Source organism: Zonotrichia albicollis, chromosome 10 (genome assembly GCF_047830755.1).
Source record: "Zonotrichia albicollis isolate bZonAlb1 chromosome 10, bZonAlb1.hap1, whole genome shotgun sequence".
NCBI lineage: Eukaryota > Metazoa > Chordata > Aves > Passeriformes > Passerellidae > Zonotrichia > Zonotrichia albicollis.
In genome coordinates this window covers 35,006,898-35,028,777 of record NC_133828.1, presented here as the reverse complement: position 1 = coordinate 35,028,777, position 21,880 = coordinate 35,006,898, and the positions used below count along the sequence as shown (strand labels likewise).

The 21,880-nt window shown below is 46.2% G+C and overlaps 1 protein-coding gene across 3 annotated transcripts in view; it reads right to left on the bottom strand.

Annotated features, from left to right (window-relative positions):
- The window catches only part of GLI2 (GLI family zinc finger 2), a 187,729-nt gene that overhangs the window by 28,553 nt on the left and 137,296 nt on the right, over positions 1-21,880 (bottom strand). For all 3 annotated transcript variants that reach the window (XM_074548768.1, XM_074548767.1, XM_074548769.1), the window contains exons 4-6: positions 10,659-10,861; positions 8,788-8,979; positions 412-613 (exon numbers count right to left, since the gene is read on the bottom strand). In XM_074548768.1, coding sequence (XP_074404869.1) covers positions 412-613; positions 8,788-8,979; positions 10,659-10,861 — 597 coding nt within the window. The remainder of the gene's footprint in view (positions 1-411; positions 614-8,787; positions 8,980-10,658; positions 10,862-21,880) is intronic.

Genomic DNA, 21,880 nt, shown 5'->3' with positions numbered 1-21,880 from the left:
CTTCTATCCACCCAGGCAACATTTTTTCTAAGAATGTGGGCCAGCAATTTGGAGAGTACTTTGGGGCAATCTCTTAAATCAGAGTGTTTCTTAACCAAACTGCTCACAATGAGCATTTTTAAAGACAAATTTATTATCTGTTTCTGCTTGCAGGGACGCATGATCATACTGTAATTACTGGAAACGTGGTAGCCAATAACCCCAATCCAGCCAAAGAAACCCCACCCCAAATGCCACAAAATACCCTTCCACATGCAAAACCAGATGGGGGGTTTTGATTTACTATGCTACACAGCCCTGATGCACAAAAGCAGAGGCTGCAAGGAAGGGAAGCTCTCCCTTGAGGGAGGATCATCCCTTCTTTCGTGCGGGTGGTTCCTCAGCTGAATGGAGCTGATCCCAGAGCTTTACCTGATCGTCCCGGCAGATAAATGGCCGTAGGAGCCACTCGCTGCTGAGCTGCTTCTGGAGTTGTTGATATATGCCACAAGAGAGTTCGGGGAGGTCCTGATCATTGTCTGGAGATCAATGCTGGCATCAGAGAGTGGGGAGATAGACAGTGCTCGTTTCCGGCTTAATCTCGGAGTCACCCGCGGGCTCGAAAACCGGGACACTGCAGGAAAGAGAGGCTTTGTCAGACAAGACCCGTGGGCTGCTCCCTTCCTGCAGGCGGGCTGGAAGTGCTGAGAATTGCTGCACTCATGACTGCTGCGGGGTGTTCAGGACCCAGGAGCAGCACAGGGACCAACTGCCCTTTGATGGGAGGCTTCCTCTCTTCTGGGTGCTGAATCACAGGGGTCAGGCAGCGCCATGAACGCCCGCTTGCTTTGCTGTCCTCAGGGGAAACAGAATCCTGTCCATCACCCCCTTCCATGGGCACTAAATTAACTTAGAAGGGAGAAGGCCAGCAAGGTTTCCATGAGTGCAGCCATGCCTGCTGACTCGGTGTCAGGAGCAGCAGGCCAGGGGAGCTGCACATCCAAGCTGGGTGCCCATTGCAAATGGTGAGTGTGTGCCTGTGCACGGGGGGAACGGAAACCAAACGAGCATGAGCACAATGCTGATCAACCAATTAATGAAGGAGGCGAGGCTCCAGAAACCCTGAAAGTAAATTAAGAGTTTTAAGAAAACCAATTTGGCAGCTCAGGCACAAAGTTCAAGCTCTCCCCCTCTGAGGGGACCTGCCAGTGCCTAGACCCTATTAGCAATTGTCAATCATTCAGGCATGAAGTAATTTCCAACCCTGCCAGGCCCATTTATGGATCTGCAATACATGATGGGTTATACTGTAAAAGTTTGGCATCTCTCAGTGTTTCAGTACCGCTAACTGGAACTACTGACTTCACCCAAAGGAAACTCTGCCCAGGCCTGACCCACCTGCAGACCTCTGGGGTGGCGTGGATGGGAGTTGCAGATGGGCCAAATCACAACTTTCTTCAGTACCAGGGTACCACATCCAAACCCTGCCTGGAATGACTCATCCCTCCAAAGCAAGCAGTGTTTGGATTGTGTATTAAAAAAAAAAAAAACTCTAAGGATGAAATACAGCACTTGGCAATGGGTCTTGGCTGGTAATCCCTGCCATCCACCCAGGGGTGCAGGAGGGCTCAGCTGCTCCAGCTCCTTCCCTTGATGAGCACTGCAATGTATCACCACCTGACTTCAGCAATGGTGGTCTCCCCAGAAGGCATCCTATGGGTTTATCCTATTAAACAATGTTAATAAAACACTGAACTGCCTAGACAGGCAGTATGAGCCATTTTCCTGTAGCTGGTTGAAGGCACTGATTTTGGCTGCGCATCACCAAATACAAGCCTGGCACTTTGTAAGAGCATGAACTTTCTGTCCTGATGACAGTGCTGGTAGGTGAGAGGCTGACTGGGATGTAGAAGGAGGTAAGATGTGTCCTGCTGGTGTGATCAAACCATTCCTTGTGCAAATGAACTCGCCTCAGCAAAGGCTGGCCCAAAAGGCTGAAATGGAGACTTCCCAAACTTGACATCTGGCTCCTGAAATCTGAGCCCTGCCAGAGCCCTGGACCAAACATGAAGATTGCTTGGGCCTAGGTCATAATGGTCCTCTGGCCATAAGGAATCTTGATTCAACACATGCACCATAACCTGGAAAGACCTGGGTGCTCTTCCCAGTCCTCTTCAGCCACACCTCCTTGAGCAAGTTGCTGCTTCTTTCTGTGTCCCTATTTCCCAGTGTCATCTATTTAGATGAGCTCCTTTAGACAGGGATTGTATTTTATTCTGAACAAACTGCACCAAGTGCGATGGGGCCCCATCTCAGATGAGTTGTCAAGATTTCTGTCCTACAAATAATATGCGTATTTCCAGATATAGATATTGTTTCCTGCATTTGCATTCCCACAGTCTCCTCCTTCTCTAACAGAAGGAAGCAGGCCAGATTTGACAGTCATATTTATCTCTGTTACTCCCACATCTCAAGGGAGATCTGTTTATTAATGTGCCACTTCCCTTGATAAATTACTAAATAGAAAGAAAAGCCTTGTACTCATTTCTTGCTCTTCCTTCACATGATTTATGCTCACAGTGCTGGATCAGCCATTGGTCCCCATTAATTTGCAGAGGGAAGACCTGATGTCCAACAGAAACCTGGGTTTTAGCAGTGCAGACGACGTGGGCACTCCTCCCTGCTGCACACAGGTATGCCATTTTTCCCCATGTAAAACTCCATGGAAAGCTGTCAGATTATCAAGCTCTCCTGGGAATTCTCCAGCCCAAAACCAGTAATATGCATTGTGTTAGTGTCCACTCTAATTTATATCCTGCAAGTACTGTGGGCTGTCTGAAATGTTTGATAGCAGATCCAATAAGTTGGGCTCATGCTTTACACGAAAGCCTCTCAGGTCTTGCAGGCCTCCACAGAAAGCTGTGACCTAAAATCGTGCTATGGATGAACAATTCCTCTCTTCTTAATGACAGCCTGCTCAAGGTGCCTGAGAAGAGAATCGTCTGGGAAACAAAAAAGGAGTTTAGGCACATGAAGAAATGCTCACTACTGCATTTAGGAAGAGAGAACATTTTAAAAGTTGTTATTCAAAAGCAGATTAACAACACTGGGATTGTTCTAAATAATAAAGTTTGCCTGACCTGAATCTTCTGATCTGAGGACATGGAGCAGGAACAGCAGTGTTAAATGGCAGCAGGCAGCAGCAGTGGTCAGCATTTGTGTGGCTGTACATAGCAAAGGTTCAACATGGGCTGACTGACAGCCACTGGGGCACATAAGCCAAGTCCTCTGCTTCCTGAGGTCCAGTGTTGTTCCAAAAGAAAAGCCACACACAACTGTTCAGCAGAGACTGTGCCCAGAGAAGTAACTAAAGGCGGGTTCCATTTTTCAGACACACAGATGGAAAGCTTTGGGAACATTTATCACTAACACTCCTCTCTCCTCTACCCTTTCAAAATGAACAGGATTAGTTTAAAGAATTTTTTGATGGTTGGAAAATATGTTGGGGGAAGTTTCCCAGACAGCTTAGAGCTGGGAGGAAAGTCCAGATTTCTTTGCTAGAAGGAAACAGCATCCTTGGCACTTTCCTGCAATGCCTATGAATTATCACATCCACAAGTTGCTCAAAAACTGGGATACTCCTCCCAAATTTAGATTAATCCACAACAGGCCAGTGATGACCAAATGGTCAGCTCTTACATGTGGCAGCTTGTGGACCAACTGTGGTGCCTGATCCCAGGGCCCAAGAGCAGGATCAGATCCGAACTTCGTCTGGGAAGTGCAAGCAGAGGTATCCTGCTCTGACCACTTCTGTGGCCGTGGGCTATCAGAGGGATTCTACAAGAGATGTTTTCTTCTGGAACAAGAATTCAGACCTTATGTCACACTAGGAATAGTGGCAGCAAAGCCCTCCCGAAAGGAAACACCAGGCACTCAGTGGGAGCTCCTTCGAGGCTCCTCCAGGATAAGGAAATTCCCGCAACCCTTTACAGACAAATATGTTGCCGTGCTCACGACAGGACTCAGGGTATCTGCTCCCTAACAGACGAGCCTGTGAGGCACATGGGCTGCAGATGGCTCACACCCTGCCTGCTCCCCTCCCGCCTCACTGAAACCTGGCCAGAGCCACTGCTTCCCCTGGCCAAGCCCCAGGATAAATACTGTGTTATCAAAACGGTCCCCCTTCCTCACCATTCACAAGAAAACTCCATCCAAAGTGTACAGAAATATCCCCCCCATTCCCATCATCAAATTAAAACCAACGGCCCCATAAAAACACAGGATGGTCCCATAACTGATAAGCAGCAATAAACTACAAACACTCTTTGTGTAACCAGTTCCTTATTCCCCTCTCTCCTTCTGCAGAGGCAACACACCTCTTTTTTAGACTGCAGCAGATGCTGGACATTTGTTCTGGCACCAGACACTGCCCTGGGACCCTTCTTTCTTCTCTCCATAGGCCGATCAACTTTGCAGTTCAAGGAATACTAATGCTTCCCTCAAATCCTAGCTGAAAGACAAGGCTGCATTCTTCTACTCCCAATCCACAAGGTAACTGTTTAGTCGACTCAACTTGCATATGTAAATTGAATTCTTTAGAAACCAGAGTGCAGCAGGATTCCAGACACAGCACTTATGGGGTGCTCTGGGACTTTTTCTCTCTTCTGCACATATTTTTCTGGGGAGGAAAACAGCACTGCTGGCTAGAAATGGGTGGGAAATTGTTTCCCATTCTCTGAACCTTTTCTGAGATTTCAGCAAGTTTCCATTCTATGCTGGGACAAAGAAAACAACCAAAAAAAAGAAGTCTTTGAGAGTTTTTAAGGAAGCGACTACAGGGCGCGCCGTCTGCCCAGAGTAGCCAACAGCTGGCTTGGTTGGGAAGTCATCTGTGATCCAGCACATCCAGCCTGCAAACCAGGGCTGCTGTCCCTCCAGCCCCAGGGGAAGCACTTCCTTCCTAGGTCCCCACGAGGCTCAGCTCTCTGCTTTTGTCCTGATGGAGCAGTTGCTCCACAGTTGCTCTCTCCTGCTGGAGAGAGTCCTGAGCTCACCTCTCCCAGCCACGGGCCTGCAGTCACCACCCAGCTGCACTGCCAGCCCTGCTCCTTACCCTGCTGGCTATTAAATAATTTCCTTCAAGGAGAAAGGCTCCAACAACACTGCCTGAAAGAGGCTGGTGAAGCTGAATCATTGTTTGATTTGGGGAAATAAAGTCCTGCTTTGTGATTTGCCCACATCCCAGGCAAGTGTGCCAGCTGCTGGCCTGTTGGCTATGCTGCACTGAACAAAGCCTTTTACCACTTAAACTGCTGATTGTGAATCAAGACATTTGTGACACCATTTGTGGCACCTGGCAGCAAAACACAGGGTAGGGATCCCCCCTCTAGCTCCAGAGCTGGACAAAATGGACAGCATTGCAGGCTCATCCCTGCTATTGGTAACTGTTGCACAAACACATCTATACAACCCAATCACACTCTCAAAGCTCTGCAAAGTGATGGACCTAAAGATGATCTCTAATTTCCATCCTGGCATTATTCCAAGATCTGGATCTTGTTCCTAAAGCTGCCCCTACTCCACTCAGGGGTCTCCTTTTTCTTTGTGGTCTCCAGTGATGAAATGGCTTTGCTTGTGCAGCACTTTGAGATCTGCTGGTGTACAGGGCTATAACAGCAGCAGCATCAAGTCAGTGTGGATGGACTCCTCTTGAGAGAAAACGTCTCCTCCTGAAGGGCAGAGAGTAATCACAGGAAGCCCTGTGCCTAGGGGAAAAAGCAGCTGCAAGTACTAAACATGAAAGTGGTAGCCATCTCCAGGGTCACTGTGTTTCCCACCAGTTTTTCCTGCCTCAGGGATGCTCTTGCACAACCACTCTGTCACCTGGAATAATCCACCATGTAGTATTACTTCTAAAAAAGAAATGCGAAAGATTGTTTTGGTCTGCTGAATAGAACCTGTAGACAGCCTCAAATGTACCCCATCAGCAATGCTATGACATTGGAAAGTGATTAACTTTTGATTTGAAAGTATAGGCTTTCCAGAAAATGGGATTAAGCCTAGATTCAAATTCGACTGTTGGATTTTGAGTCCTTGTTTGTATGAGGAAGTGGAACAGGAGAAGCAACTGAATGGTTGTTTAGTCTTCACTGGGACTGGTCTGAACACCACAGCAATCTGGTATGTAAAACTTAAATCTGGTCACTGCTTTAACTTCTAGCTGTACACTGAAAACCCAGCAGAGATGCAGCTCTGGGCAGCCCAGCTCAGTCACCATGTGAACACTCATCAGACCTGGCACAGGGATGTCACCAACAAACTCCAGCTGACATTCATATCCTATTACTTTTCCTGACCTTAGACATGATGGAGTGAAGAACACTGAAAAAAACATGAAGGCACTCAGAAATTCTCTGAGAAATGCAATTACAGGAACCAGAAAGACACAGGTATGTGTCTGTGGAAGAACCACCATAGCCAGTGTCCACAGCTCCCAAGGACCAACCTGCAGATGTTTGGAAGTGATGTGACACTGAATAGGCCAGATTTAATATATGCTTATCTCCTGCTTTTCCTTTTGCAGGTGCCAGTGTTATCACAGATGAATGATGGTGCTGCATGTGGTTTAACAAGAGCTACCTGCATTTTCAGCAAATAATTCTTGTAAAGTTTCTATGTTCCCAGGCTGGTAAGAAAAGGGCTCTCTGAATGACAGATGCAGTGAGGTGATGACTCACTGGGGGTTTATGCATGCTACTGATATTCTTGTCTCAGAAAAACACCATAAGAGGATGCTTTATTAAATTATCTGTTCAACTATTTACTTAGGCCCTGCTGATTTAAATTTTTGAAATAACTTTCTAAAAAGAGAAGGAGACACTGTCTCCTCATGGAGCATTTCAGAGCCATCCATTTTACTCTCTGCTTTAATAATGTACAATTCTCTCTTTTCTCTGGGTGATGGATAAACCCAGGCACATGGAGTGGTACTGGACTGGTGCTCCTTTACACATTCTTAAAAAGCAGTGCCACATTCTCATAATGTTTGAAAGTTTCCATCTCACGCAGAGCCCACGTGAAGGCCCAGAAAAGGCTTTCCAGTTAATCACCAACAAAGCTTTTCACAAAGATCATAATAAATTCTTGGTGAGCCCTGGCTCTGCAGTGAATCATGGTTATGAGCTTGGCTGCAGGAAACTGAGACCTTTGATACATGATTCACCATAGAGCTGTTTTCAGGAGAAGGCAAACAATATGAGAGTCTTCTGCCAAGGGGAGTACCTCAGTACCTCAGATAAAGATTGATCTTCAGCAAACCAGAGGATGAGCATCTTGTTGTGCTGGGAGCCAGCCTGTACCACCATGAAAACAGTCGTGTTTGCTTCCCTCACTGGTTGTTTATCTGGCACTTCAGTGAGGCACTGCTGGTCAGAGATGGACTAATAAGGAGGCAAGGAGGAAGGAGTCTTGTTCATGAGCCCGAGGAGAACTTGGCAGGGCTCGTTTGCACCCATCTGCTATAACCAGAGGCATTAACCCTTGGGAGAGAATACAGAGCAGTCTTACTGACCAGCTGCTTTGCAGCAGTGAAGCCTGAGATATATTTTGGGTGTTAGAGGGCAGGATGGTACCAAGGAGCTTGTGCTCTCTCTGACTGGGATCCAGGTTCCAAATTAATCTTGGAATTGGCAGCACAAAATGACTGTTCAGGTAAAACTTCCACAGCAGCCACAGATGAGAAACTGTTTTTCCATTAGAAGTATCTGTAAACTCCCATCACTGAAAAGCCAGAACAGCTTTTATCATTCTAAACCAGTCACTCTATGAAGCAGAAAGACCACAAAGTCTTTCATCTTAAAAGCTCAACAACAGAAACTTTGAAGCGATAATGAAATGATGCAGATCCCCACTCCAAAACTTGTAATGGTCCACAGGCAAATCGGAAGACATCCCAGGAAACAGACGCTGAATCTGAAAGCTGAGCTGAGATTTCTCCTTCTTGCAGCAGAAATAATCCTCAAACTGCCCTCTGTAATATCTGTACAACCCAGTTCTTGCAAGATGTAGCATGAAGTGAAAGACATTTCTAACAGCTCTAAAAGTCATTTGAACCTCATATATGCTTCCAGACAGACTCTTCCCAGGGCAGCAGACAGGCCACAGGGGTGACTCAGCACTACAGTGCCTAATATGACTCTATTTCCTCTTCATGTAGCCAGGAGAGAGAGTTTTCTGAGTTTATAACACACAGTCCTATCACAAATACCACATTCCTGCTTTTTTGAATTTCCTTGCTCGAAGTACTATTTTATTCTTTCCACTGTGTCTCCCCATTCAGATATTTTCTCTCCTTGTGGACATGAGAGGTCCTAACCAACATGAGACGTCCACTGTGCCTAGCATAGCTTTGGAGGTGCATGGCCCAACTTCACCCCAGACACCAAGCAGGCAAAACACAGGGTGGGATGGGGAGCTAGAGATGCAGCTCATCCCCAGGCACGCTCTGGTCACCCATGGTGAATGCAGCAGGACAGCAGCAATGCCCAGCTTGCTGGACCAGCCCATCTCCTATCCATGCTGCAGCCATGCCATCCTCCCTAAGAGAGCAGGATGTACCTATTTTAGTTTATGTATATCTTATAGATATCTATGGAAGGAGGTGACCTTTTAAGCCAAATAAATAGTGCGGCACCCCAAGGTTCCAGCAGGGCTGAGTGACCACATTCAACAACCTCCACCTGGAAGGCAGTCCCATCCATCTATCCCAAAATTTCAGCCATGCCAGGAAAAACCCAAGCTGCTACTCACCATCGACAGGGCTGAGGTAATCGTGGAGGTGGGCTGTGCTGGCTGCTCCCCCGCCCTGCATGAGGAGGTCCCCGTAGGGGTTTGGGTGGCCGGCCATCAGCGTCATTTGGTGGTAGTAGTCAGCAGGGTTGGCTCCCGGTGGTGGCGGGGGCAGCCCAAAGAGGCCTCGTTCCTTCAGGTGCTCGTGAGCCACTGTTGGAGCCACGGGCGAGGAGAGAAACATGGGGAGAAGGTTCCCAGTGCAGTGTTAGACCCTGGAGCTGGCGCTGGCGGCCCCGGCTCCCCCCGCGCCCCCCGGCAGCCCCATGCGCACGGCTCCGCGCGTGACGTGCGCTTGGGCGTGCTTCTGTGGACAAAGGAGACCAGGCTGGGGCCTCTGCATTCCTCCATTTCCGCAAATTTATAAACAATCTCTCGTTCCCCCTTCTAATAATCCTCCCGTTCGGACGCGGCCAGCACCCCTGGGAGGGGGGAGAGGGCCCAGGCTGCCGACAGCAGTAACCCTGTCAGCATTAACATCCCTGCCTATTAGGAAGGAAAGACAAATGCAGCCCAGTTCCCGATAGCAGCGTGAGGAAATTAAAGCCAAGGTCTAATGCATAGAACTAGGTTTAGTGTCTGGCAGCATAAAACCATTTTGGCTGCCAAAGCCAATTACACTCACTTTCTCCCAGCTGTAATTTTTCAAACCTGCCTCCCCACCCGCTTGCCCCATTAACTTATTTACCACCACCTTAAACAAGGGGAGAAAAAAAAAAGAAAAAAAAAGGAGGAAAAGAAAGGCAACCCAAAATGCAATGCCTTTCTTCCACAGCAAACAATGAAACTGGTTTTGGAAAGAGAGGACAGGGCAGAACACACACAAACACACACAAGCCATCATACTCTCTCTGGTGGGTGCCTGAGAGTTCGAATGACGTTTCAAGGGGAGGGAAGAAGACATATGCATGTCCCCATCACTATAGTGATGTTGTTTTAGCTATACAGGACAGTTTTATGCTGCCAGACACTACTCCAGGGTCCTTGTTGCTCTCTGGTGCACTTTGCTTTGCAGTGTTGAAGGGCCGCTGGCTCCTGCAGCAGCTTGGGAGCCAAGGGATGTTGGGATTTGCTGGGCATGCAGAGACCAGGTCCCCAGCTATTCCCTGGGCACTGAGCCAGCCACCTGCAACTGTGTAATGAAGCTCTTCTGATGAAGTAAGGCATGACTTACACCTTGCCAAGTAAAAGCAGTGTTGTTCATTTTCCCCTTTGCCTGTTGGATGTCTTTGTCCCCAGCTCCTCAACATGGGGTCTGACAGGGCTCAGAGAACATGATCACCTCTGCCTGCACCCAGCACCAACTCCCCACATATCCTTGCCTTCCCTGAGGGTTGCTGCAGAGCAGCTCAGGAGTAAGGAGGAAGAAAGCATGGCCCCTCGCCTTCACTCAGCAGCCACACCGACCCCAGACACAAAGCCAACAGGGGATAACCCAGCTGGCCTTGTCTCCTCTGTAACATCAGTCTCAGCCAGGCCAGAACAACTGTGACCCTCTCTGGGGAAAGCTGGGTCCCAGCAGAGACATAAGAACAGGGAAGCTCCTAAGAGAGAAAGAGAGCGCTGCAGAAAGGAACGTACTTTAAGCAAAATATTTATAATATAATCCAGCAGTAATAGCTATTCTCACGCTCTGCTTTCTCAGTGCGATGATGCAAAACAAATGTGTAGTTAAAGGGGGAAGAAAAAAACCAACAAAAAGAAAAAGAGACAGCCCTCCCACTTCAGAGAGCAGCTGCGGAGTCTTTGCAGCTGTAAATCCCCGGGTTTTAGGGAATTTCAGTCCTGGTGAGCTACAAAATCGCTGCACTACCAGTAGCAGAGTGTCTTACCGTCGGCAGGGCTGAGGCCCCTGGCAGCGGAGATGACGGACAGCGTGGGGCTGCTGTGCACAGAGCGGAGGTAGTGCTCCATGTGGGGTGCCACGTAGGGGTGAGGGGGGCTGAAGGGAGACTCGCCGGGCCCGGCAGGGTGCGGAGACAGGCGGATGAGGGAGATGTCAGAGATGACAGGGCTGCCGCTCAGAGGAGGAGGCCTGGGGAGGAAAACAGAGACGCGCTGTCACTCACAGCCACCCAGAGCAGGCACAACTGCTGCCACCCCTCTCTGTCCTGCCCCACCACCTTTGCCCACAAGAGAGGAGTTCAAGCACATTGTGGGACAATCCTCTCTTCTTGGCATACGCACAGTCTGAAGTTCCCAAGCTTCCTGTGGACACACACCAGTACTGCACTAAATATGTATTTGTGCAAGGCGGCTCACCCCAACTGGGCTGCTGTGGAAAGGGGCATGAGCTGCTTTAGGCAGTGCCTGCACACAGAGCAGGCATGGAACACACCCTGTGCTGGAGATCCCACCGCATCTCCTTGCACAGGGAGGCTGGCCACACAATATTTGAGGCAAACTTGGGGTGTGCAAGCTCCTTGCTGCCCCTGGATATCCAGATGTTTAGTGCTGCCATGTGCAGAAAGCCCTAGACAGGGCAGTCTGTGCAAGGACGGAAATGCTGCAAGGAGAACTTATGTGATGTTGGGCCGTGCTTTGCTCAGCCCAGCATGCGTGGCTTGGCCAGTGCTGGTGCAGCAGCCCCACCTCCTGCTGTCCATCATGGCCAGCACAAACCTCCTTGACAGGTCAGTGGTACGGTTCAGAGGGCAAAAGTTCATGAGAGGTTTTACTGCATGCTTTCTGGGGGCCGCCTCTCTCAAATCCCTCAGATCTTCCCCAGGCCAAGTGCTACCTGAGAATAAAGTCAGTAAATACCGAGGGATTCAGCAGGTAACAAAAAAAGTCACATGCATGCTTTAGCGCTTAAGCAGTTTTTTGAAGGGTGAACAAGGATGGAAGAGAAAGTCTGCAGACTTCTCCAGACACGAGCCCTACTGTACCCTCCAGCCTCTAAGACAAACCACAGAGGGTGCAAGGGAGAAAAAGTTACACACCCTGACCTGAGAAGCAGAAAATCTGAGCTAGACACCAAAGGAGGCAGAGCTGTCATTAGGCAAAACAAAAGAGCAAAATCTGCTTTGTATTAGCTCTCTCTGTACTGACAGACGGCTGGAAGCAGAGCTGGTGTTGACACACAGGTCACAGCAGGGACAGCATTTGTCCCTGACTGGGTGCTCTGGCAAAGCTGAGGGAGATGGATGTGCACCCCATGGGGCTGCACCCTGAGCACAGAAGACAACAGGGATTTGGAGGTCAGGGATCTGGGATGTGGGCTGATCTAAGGGAGGGTACTACAAAGGCCCTCCACTAAGACTATCCAAATATGCCATTAGTGAGTGCGTGTAAGATTTGTCTCTCCATGCACAGACAACCACAAACACGATGGTCTGAGCAGTTTCAACATGCCACCAGCACCTCAGGATCTCAGTCACACCCTGCCTTATCAACAGTTCACGTGCATTTTAATTTATTTGTAATACTTGCATATCAACAAAACCACACAGAAATGTAATATAAGCTTTGCAGACTTATTCAGCAATTCAACAAGCATGTTTGTCTTTGTTTGATCTTCTATGTGTTTCTCTGTCTTTCTGATAAATTAGTAAACCTTGTGGCTTTTTGAACACTTTCTGCTGATGGGTAGTAAATTAAATGCCTTCTGAAATATTTATAGTTCAAAGTACTTTCCTGTAGCAATGCACTCTGTGGCTCGGTGGTGTGAAATACCAGGCAGTGAAAACCTGTCACACATAAAGGCTTTGTGGAGATGCACAGCCACCAAAACAGGTGGAACCAGACCGGGGTTTTGCCAGAGCAACACCCACCAGCATCGACCCTGTTTTCTTTCCTGACACTGAAAGACAAACTGATGATGGCATGGCTATTTCAGTCCTCACAACCTCCCCACCTGTGTTGCCATGGCCTTCCATTACCAAAATTATGGGGTGACCAGAGTCACTCCCCGGTGCCTCTCGCCATGACGTCAGCCGCGGCGGCGGCAAGCTCAGGAAGCTGCACCGAGGCCGCTGGGGCTGCTTTCTGTCGAGGCTGCTAATAAAGGCATCCGAGCACGGAGCCGACCAATTTATTTCTACTGGGGAGGAGGGAGAAGTGAATCAAAGTCTCTGTTCCAGATTTAGTTTCAATTCATTTCTAATAATCTCCACCGCCTCATCTGGAAAAAATGAAACAGGATTAAAAAAAAATGATGTCATTAAGAAAACATCTGACTAATTTTTCTTCTGACGAAGACTTAATATAAGTGAGGGGCGATGTAAATTAAAAGCAGCCCCAATCTTCCCTGGGCCACAGAGCCTGCCTTAATACATAAGCCATGAAAGAGGTTTTCTTACATATACAATAAGTTCCCTCTTTCATCAGTACTCACAGCTTCTCCCAAAAGGGTTGTGAACTTCTTTGATGCAGTCCTGGAACTATGTATTACCAGGTTTACGAGCCTTTGGAGCCTCTGCTGATCAAACTGTGAGGCCGACATCTAAAATGCGTATAACAATATGAAGGGTTTGCTGTTCATTTTCTCTGTGCTAAATTAGGCAGAAATGCTGGAGTTCCTCAGAATAGGAAAACTCCACCCTGAACAAAGAGGTAACACTGGGAAAAAGATCAAGAATTTCCCCAAAATGCATGCAGCTGGAAACGCAGCTGGTGTTTGAGCATGAGGTTGGCCCTGTGCACAAAGACTGGGCTGGAGAGTAGGCAGCTCCTTATGGCTCTGCTCAAAGCCTGTCCTTGCTCACTGTTCCATCTGTGGACTAGGACAGCCATACTCCCATCATGATCTGGCTCCTGTGAGCCCTCCCAGGCAGAGATCACCTCTCACTGTTGTACATCTACAATTCTAGCAAAACAACACCCCACAGTGCAGCATGTTGTAAAATAATGCGGCTTCCAGGAGCTGCCTCCCAAGAACTCACTCAGCCACTGGCATCCTCTGCTCCTAACTCCCCAAAGGTTTGATTTTTTTCTCCGCTTTTTCCCAACTGCATTGTTTCATCTCACATTGAGCCATCACACTGGCACTGCAACTACACAGGGAGAGGCAGCTGTATCCTCACAGGTCTGCTCCTTGCAGAGGAGACCATCACATCCTGCTCTTTAGAGGCAGTGGATGAGAGATGAAGCAGTGCAGGGGCAAGGCAGCTCTGTCCCGATGTCCAGCTCACATCCAGGGCATGCAGGGCTCTCCATGCCCATGCCCCAGACCCTGCAGTGGGACATCCTTCAGCTTGGTGTGGTGAACCAGTGTATGAAATGAAACCATGGTGCCAGAGCTGTGTTCTTCAGCCTGTCCATAGAGCTCTCTGTCCAGACCTCTGCTAGCCATGTCACTCCCCATCTCTTTCCTGGATCCCACAGATAGCATGAGGAAAACACCCCACCACCTGAGGGAGAGCTCCTGGCTTTGCTGAACACAATGCTGTAAAAATGTTGCTGTCTGCAGTGGGATGAGGGATTCCACCTGACCACATATATATCTGGAGAAAGTGGGATTCTGGTTTTCAAATAGGCTAAGGGAATTGGGTGTCCAAACACCATTAAATTTAATGTGAGCCAGGGGCCTGTTTTCCCTGTGGCTCCTGCAAGAAGCCCAAGCTCTATAATTAATGTTCAGGATTTGCAGAGCAATTTGCATCTCTGACGAAGCACGTGAGCCTGGATTCATTTCCTCCCCCACCCAGGAGAGTCTTTTCCTTTGCTGCTCTTTAACAGAGGGAGACATCACCTGATGCCACCTAAGAGCTGCAGGGCCTCATGGTGGTGCTGGGGGCATACAAGCTACTAAAGGCTTTACAGAGCAGGTCTTCACCAGTGCAGTGGATGACCCTTCTGGGAGAGCAGAAATCCTGGCACAATTTACCCGTCTTCAGCTGCCTGAGGAGTAGAACTGTGGGGCTGTGGTAACACTTGACAACAGAGAAACACCATCAGCAAAAGGAGAGATACCAGCATCTGAGACATGATACACACTGCCTGTGGGACACTGGGAGACTTCTGGTGGTTTCCTAGGAGCTTGTCACTCTGTAACAGTCCTTCACAGAGGAAAAGCAATTTTCTAGCCTCTTGGGTTTTGCTGAAAGGAGTGACAGCTCATCTGAAGCACTGCAGTCTCATCCCAAAGTCTGGGGGAAGGAGCTGGCAGTGTCCTTTAAAAACCAAGGCAAGGAAACCTCATCCCGTGGTTTTCAGTGAGGCAGAGCACCATTCTCCTGTGTGTGCCTTGGAGCCTGGCAGGTGCTTGTCTTTGATGCTGCTGCTGGATGCAGTGCTGAGACAGAAGCCTTGTGGTCCCATGGCAGAGGAGCAGCATCCTCTCTGAGGAACAGGGTTGGGCTCCTGGGAAGGGAAAACCTCAGGAACTGGCAAAACCAGTGTTGGCTGCTATGAAAATGGCCTTGGGGTGACTTTTTCCCGCTCTCCCTCAGTGGACATGCATCAGCAATCCCAAAATCTTGCGTGACAAAAATGAGGCAACATCTTGCCACTGCTGTGAGCCTGCAGCCTCTGCAAGGGGCACTCAGCAATGAATGCAACAGTTAAAGAAGTTGCACATTTCTGAAATAATCTCCATCAGTTAAATAAACCCCAGAAAAATGTGGACAATTACCAAGCACTAATGTTCCATGACTAGTCTAAATTAATACTTATGTGACAAATAAATTCATTCTGCAGAAAACAAAGGGCTGAATACTTTTCCATATGCTTAATGGAATATGGACACTTGAAGGCCATTGTTTTGCTCTACAATAAAGAAACGCATAGTTGCTAAACAGACATAGAAGCAAGGAACAGAATTACTCATGGGGAGGGATATCATACTCTGGTAAAGTTTTCCTATTTAAAAAACAGTTTTTAAAGCCAACAATCATTTTTAAACCCCACTTTTAAACCCCAAAACTTCCTTTCGATTTGTTTTACATAAAACTTCCTAGCCCGTTTCTCCAAGTGCTGTGTACCCAGAACACCACCTTTGCCTGAGGGAGGAAAGCCATAAAGACAACTGAAAAATGGACTGCTCTCATGGCAGACACTGTATGGATGGGATGCCAAAGCTGTATTCAACAGGAAACCTAAAATGCCCCAGGATTCATGCTAAATGCTTCAGTCTAAACAGCCCTCAGCAGCCCCTCAGCTTCACCTCTGTTTATTTCTGATTTAAAGTCCCTTACAACAGGAAGGGCGAGAGGTCGCAGCAGTTGTGCGGTACCCTGAGGATCAAACCCCGCGAGGTCCCTCAAAACAAGGTAACTTCCAGAGGTCAAACCTGGGCCACGACTATCAAATTCACATGGCATTTGATCATTCACACAGATTTCCCTCCCTGCCGTGTTTTCAGCTCGGAGAGCAGAGGATGCTGCAGGAGCGGCACAGAGCTGCCTCGCAGCCGCCTCTCCGCAGCCGCTCCAGGGATCGCCAGTAATGAGGCGATGGGGAATCGCTCGCTCTTCCCAGCTCTCCCAGCACGGCAACAAGTTGATAATTACCCAGTAAAGTGACCTGATGATCGAATATAAGACTATCAACTTGGAGAGCCGGCCTCTGGGTCCCTCCACAAAGAGATCGAGATGGGGACTCCAGAGACATCACTGCTACCTCCCAGACCCTGCTCCATCAGGATGCACAAGTAATATTTTTTTCCCCTGTATCTTCTCAGCTCTAAAATAAGGTTAATATTTTTTTTCATACTCACAAAGAGGAATATATAGAAAATCAGAGCTACCACAGCTAATTCAGCAGTTAATGCCCTCACTTATAAGATGTTATAGAGATTGTGAAGCTGAACAAAAATTGTTACAGCTTTTCTGCAGAAATTTAATGGGTATGTGCTTCATGGAGTTCGTATTTTCTCTTTTCCCCTCAAACATGTCTTTGAGCAAAAAAAGGAAGCATAAAAGTAATAGTAATAGAAGGTTTATAACAATAAAATATTGATTTTAAAAGATATTTTTATCAACATGGGTAAGTTCCCATTAGATGGGTTTATGGATGGAATTGGTAAATTCAGCATTGCAACAAGACTGTACAGCAAAACCAGATGCTTTTTTAAAAGATGGGCTTTAAGTGCACAGCCAGGCTTGAAGTTTTAATAGTAGGAAATAGCAATTTCTCCCACAGTAGAAAATAAAGAGGGGAATCCTTTGGCCAGTGTTGCAGATGTCAGATCAGGTAACTGCAGTAATTCCACTGGGCCTTAACAGATAAAAAACTCTGAATATGAAATCTGTTATTTGTGAATTTGTGGTTTGGGCAGCGCTTTGAGAAGGATTTAGGTAGACACTATGAAAATCCCACTCCACATCCACTGGCAGTGGTAGCTGTCATGCCTTCAGTCTAATCTTGTACTACTGAAATCAAAGGAAACTCTGCCACCAATGGGAGGAGCAACAAGAACAGGTCTCCAACAAAACTCCTATGTTTTCCATCTACACAGCATTATAATCTAAGGCAGGTACAATTTCTTTGCATGATTTTTTTTCCATCCCTTAGACTAAATGCTACTTCCAGCATGTGAGTAATTTAAAATACTTGTTCCAGGTAAGAAAATTTTTTTTTGTTACAAAAATAGAAAAAAACAGTGGTAAACATCTTTCATTTTTCCTTTTGAAGGATGATTCCATATTCAAACACACCTGACTTTGATCCTATATCTCAAATATCTAAATCCAAGAACAAATCAAACAACCTATTTGATTTCACATGATATGTATTATTTTTTAATAATGAAATCAAAACTGTTTTGGTTTAGAGCTTGAAACCTTTTTTCATCTAAGTTCCACCGTAAGTTAACAATGATTTTAAGTTCACAGATTGTTGGCAGCCTCAGTGGGGACAGGAACAACTTTTGGAGAGAGCAAAGTTGGGAGTCTGAGCACAGGGATTGGTTTTCAGATTAAAAACTCTCCTGACCACATATGGTTTCTCTTTGCATTTGTGCTGCATTTATCACAAGGGTCTAGTATTGGCTGACATTTGTTGTCACAACTGCAACACAACAACAATAACAATATTTGCTTTTAAAATGGAAGAAAACCGCAAATTTTTATAAGTAAGGTTGCCCTCCATTATACAACACACAAAGAAGCAAGACATCAAAGGTAGAAATCAGGGTTGATATGGGACCTGCAAACCCAAGTCAAATTAGTGTCTTAGGGAGAGATCTTTGATTTAAGCTTAATAGTGGTGATTTTTTCTCAGATTGTTTTATAGTTAATCAGCCACACAACCCACTGTGCAGACATATGTTCCAAAAGCACATCAAAGCAAGTAAACATTCTGTTTCAGATCCTAATATCCTTTTTTAAATCTAATTATCTTACTTACATGATCTTTTAATTTAAGTTCTGAAAGCCCACCTTTTCACACAAGCTTTCCTTTAGGAATGGAGGTAGAAGGATGACCAGCTCAGTTCCTGTGAGATACTTACCAAAAAAACTGCACAACGAATAAATCAAAGCACAGCAGATGAGGCTCTAAGATAGTTTCTTGAGAGATTAATGATGAAAGCCTTCAGAGAAGAAGCGTATTTTAAGAAGGGAAACTTCAAGGAAGGTAGCTGAGGGGGAGAGAAGGAAGAAAAGTGAGAGAAAAGGCATGAAGGAAAGCATGAATAGAAGTGTAGGAGCCAATGAAAGGAAGCAAACCTAAGGAGCAGTGGAAGCCGGGAGGCATGTAAGCTTCACGTTGAAACCACCATGCATGAGAACTTGATTTCAGTAGCCACAAATTTTGAGAGCTGGGGTGTCAAAACACTGCAGGGTCAGGGTGGGGAGGGGATGAAGGCTGGGCTGTGGCATGGCTGACTGAAGGAGCAAGCCAGGTGGGAATCAGTGGGGAAAAAGACGGGGAGAGGTGTAGACACAGACCAGATCCTGATGTCAGAGCTGAGGGAGATCTGAGAGGAGCCAACACTGGTATGGGGATGTGGGAAATGGGTGTCAGAGAGATGTGTCATATGTGACACAGCCATTTCTCTGCATTTCATTGTTTTCCCTTGGGACACATGTTGAGGATATTAGCACTTTCAAGTGAATACTTTGCTTGTAGCTGTGAAGAAATTGGTCTTGGGAAAACAAATGGAAGTGCATGTTTGTGGGGAAGAAATCTGAGTTTTTGAATCCCTGCCCAGTGTCTTCTTCCTATGCTACTTTTGGGTGGAGGCTTCTCTCCCTTAAAAGGTTATAACATTCAAATGCTACGGAAGGGTTTAGCATTTAAAAGACAATTCCTATACTACTTTGGGAAACTCTGTTTCCATGTTATGCCAGCACTAACCCATGGAGGAGAGAGAAGCACAGTGGCAGCAACACCACAACAGCAGGGCTCATGGAAGAGTCAGGCAAACCACAAAAAATGCTTATTCATTCATTACACTTTAAATCTGCCTTGGCTCCATACCTGTCATATCCCAGAAAAGCAAAAAAAGACCATTCCTCTTCATCATGACTGTAATACAATCAACTGGCTGCAGCATTACTCTAACCAACGTTAACTAACAGAGTCTGTGTCTGACATCTATAATTTCATGTTAACAAATTAGGTAAGACTCCTGCATTTCCTGGTACCTTGAATGCCCAAGAAGCTCATAACTTTTCTTTATATGCAAAATGTCAAGGAAAGGGCAAACAATGTTATGCCAGAAGACCATAGCCAAATCACTTGGTTGGAATGTGCTGTAAATCACGGGGTGAATGGAAAATGAATCTTTGTTCCAGGACAACGACTTCCAGCATTAATGTTTCTGCTAATATGCTTCTTTTCCTATTGGGAATGTCCTCTTCCCATAATCCAAGGTCCTATAACTTAAAACCTATAGCTAAACAAGACACCAAGGAAGGAAAACCTACATCCAATTAATTACAAAACTCTGAAATATCCTGCTTCTCTTTACTAAAGTACAGGAGAAAACCATTGGTGTTCAAGCCTTAGAAAAATGACACACTTGCCCTAAGCAGCAGTAAGCTGCTGTAACTAACTGGAAGTAACCAAACCCCATAGTTTACAAAGGGGAATATAACAAAATGGAACAGGTACAGCACAGATCTCTACAGAGCCTTTCCAGACACAGCAGACAGAGGAGCTCTGTCAGTACATAAAGGTGATTGTGATAGCTGTGCAGAAATACATCTCTCACACACACAGACACATGCCAGGGATTCTGCTGGTGTGCTGTGTGCCTACCTGCCTCTGGTGCATCACAGCACAAAGGAGTAAGAGACATGCCTTTCCATAATAACAAAGCTTTTGGTTGGGGCTCCCTGGGTTTTCTGCAGGAATTAATTTTACTGGTATTTGACACATTTTAAACAGCAACAGTACTCACAGTAACCTCCAAAGGGAAATATTCTGGAACAATATATAATAAATACATTGATTTCTAATAATAACCATCTGCCCTAAATCTTTTTGCTGACAGGTTTAGTTGGACCAAAGGCCCTTTTCACATCTACTTCATGACAGTTCCCATCACTACATAAAGACTTTGAAGTGCCCTAACGTGCAGTAAAACGCGAGATAACCTACCAAACTGTCAATATTTCTTCACTTCTAAAAGGAAATGCTAATGGCACTCAAAGAGCTCAAGATGTAATGTAAGATCTGATCCAGCAGACTGGCTGATCTAACCAGCCTTTGCTTTGCAACGAGGATGTTGAAAAGCAAGCAATTATATGGTGAAGAGCAGAACTAGGTAAAAGTTTTTCACTGGTATGACTGTAGGGAATAAACCCTTTTTATTCCAAACAAGCTTTTCTCTTGAAGTATCTGGAGCTTTCTGTACAAAATAAGAGAATTAACAATAAATCAGCACTTCAACATTTATTTCTTCTTTTTAACCTATCACTTTTTTTCCATTTCTATTTGCTTTTTTAACATTAGAAAGAAAATGAACATGAATGAGGCATAAATGGTTTTTTAAAATCTGGACAGCATTCCACTAGGGTTTAATTTTTCACAGAGAAAAGCTGAGCACAAAAAATTCCAAGAAAGCAGAGTCTCTCCAATTGCAACAAAACTAATTTGTTGCAACAAACAACTGGCATGCCTGCAATGTAAGACTGAGAAAGGCTCTATGGCAGGAGAAAGTAAAAGCAATAAACAGAAGCCCAGTCCTGTGGTAAAACCCCAGTCCTGCTCACCACACTGTACAACTTGAACATACTTCAAAGGAGCCAGGATGCTTCCCCTGCCCCCCAAACCATCATCTCATGGTGAAAAAACATGAGGTGTTTCATATCTCATCTGCCACGTAACCACCCAAAGAGCCTTCCTTGCAAAACTCCTTTGCTCCCAGATCCACTGGTGTCATTGACTACAGCTGCTCTCCTATTCTTTCGGTTTTTCAGGGGCATAGGAAAATATAACACATTTATCAGGGAAAGAATAGGGATCTGATGTTCCCCAGCTGTTTACTGCTGAAAGTTTACACTAGTGCTGTTCAACCTGTGGTTCGCAAAACCCTTGGGAAGCACTAAAAACTCCTTTAGGGGCTGTGAAAGACAGCAAAAAATCTCTGCAGATCTCTTGTTATTCAGGCCAAATTCATGATACTATGTTTAACAACTCTGCTAGAAATTTTTTAGGAAGGCCACAAACTGTAATAGCTTGAAAACCCCTCACTGCCCCTATGCTTCCCAAAATCAGTAAAAATTACATACAAAACATTCTTAGAGTAATCCCTGATGTCTGCACCAATCCATCCTGCACCCACCAACATCAGCTGGTGCAGAAGCAGGCACATGTGATTTAGGGAACTTTGCTGTGCTGGTGCAGAGGTAACCCCATCTCCTGTCTGCTGAGTACCTACAGCAATACCTCCTTCCCAACACCCCATGCAAAGGGAGACCTGTGGGCCTCATCTTTCATTCTCTTATCTCATGCAGCTATTCCTTATGCAGACACATTTCTGTATACAAATCCCATTATACTTGACCCTCAGTTCACCCTGTTTCCATTACAACGCTGTAGACTCAACCAGACTTGCTCCAGTGCCAACTCTGTGCTGTCATTCCTTGCGCAGAGTGGTAATAAAGAAATCACTGTTTTAGGCTGACAAAGAACAGATTTCTTACTAAGTAAACACTGATGTTTT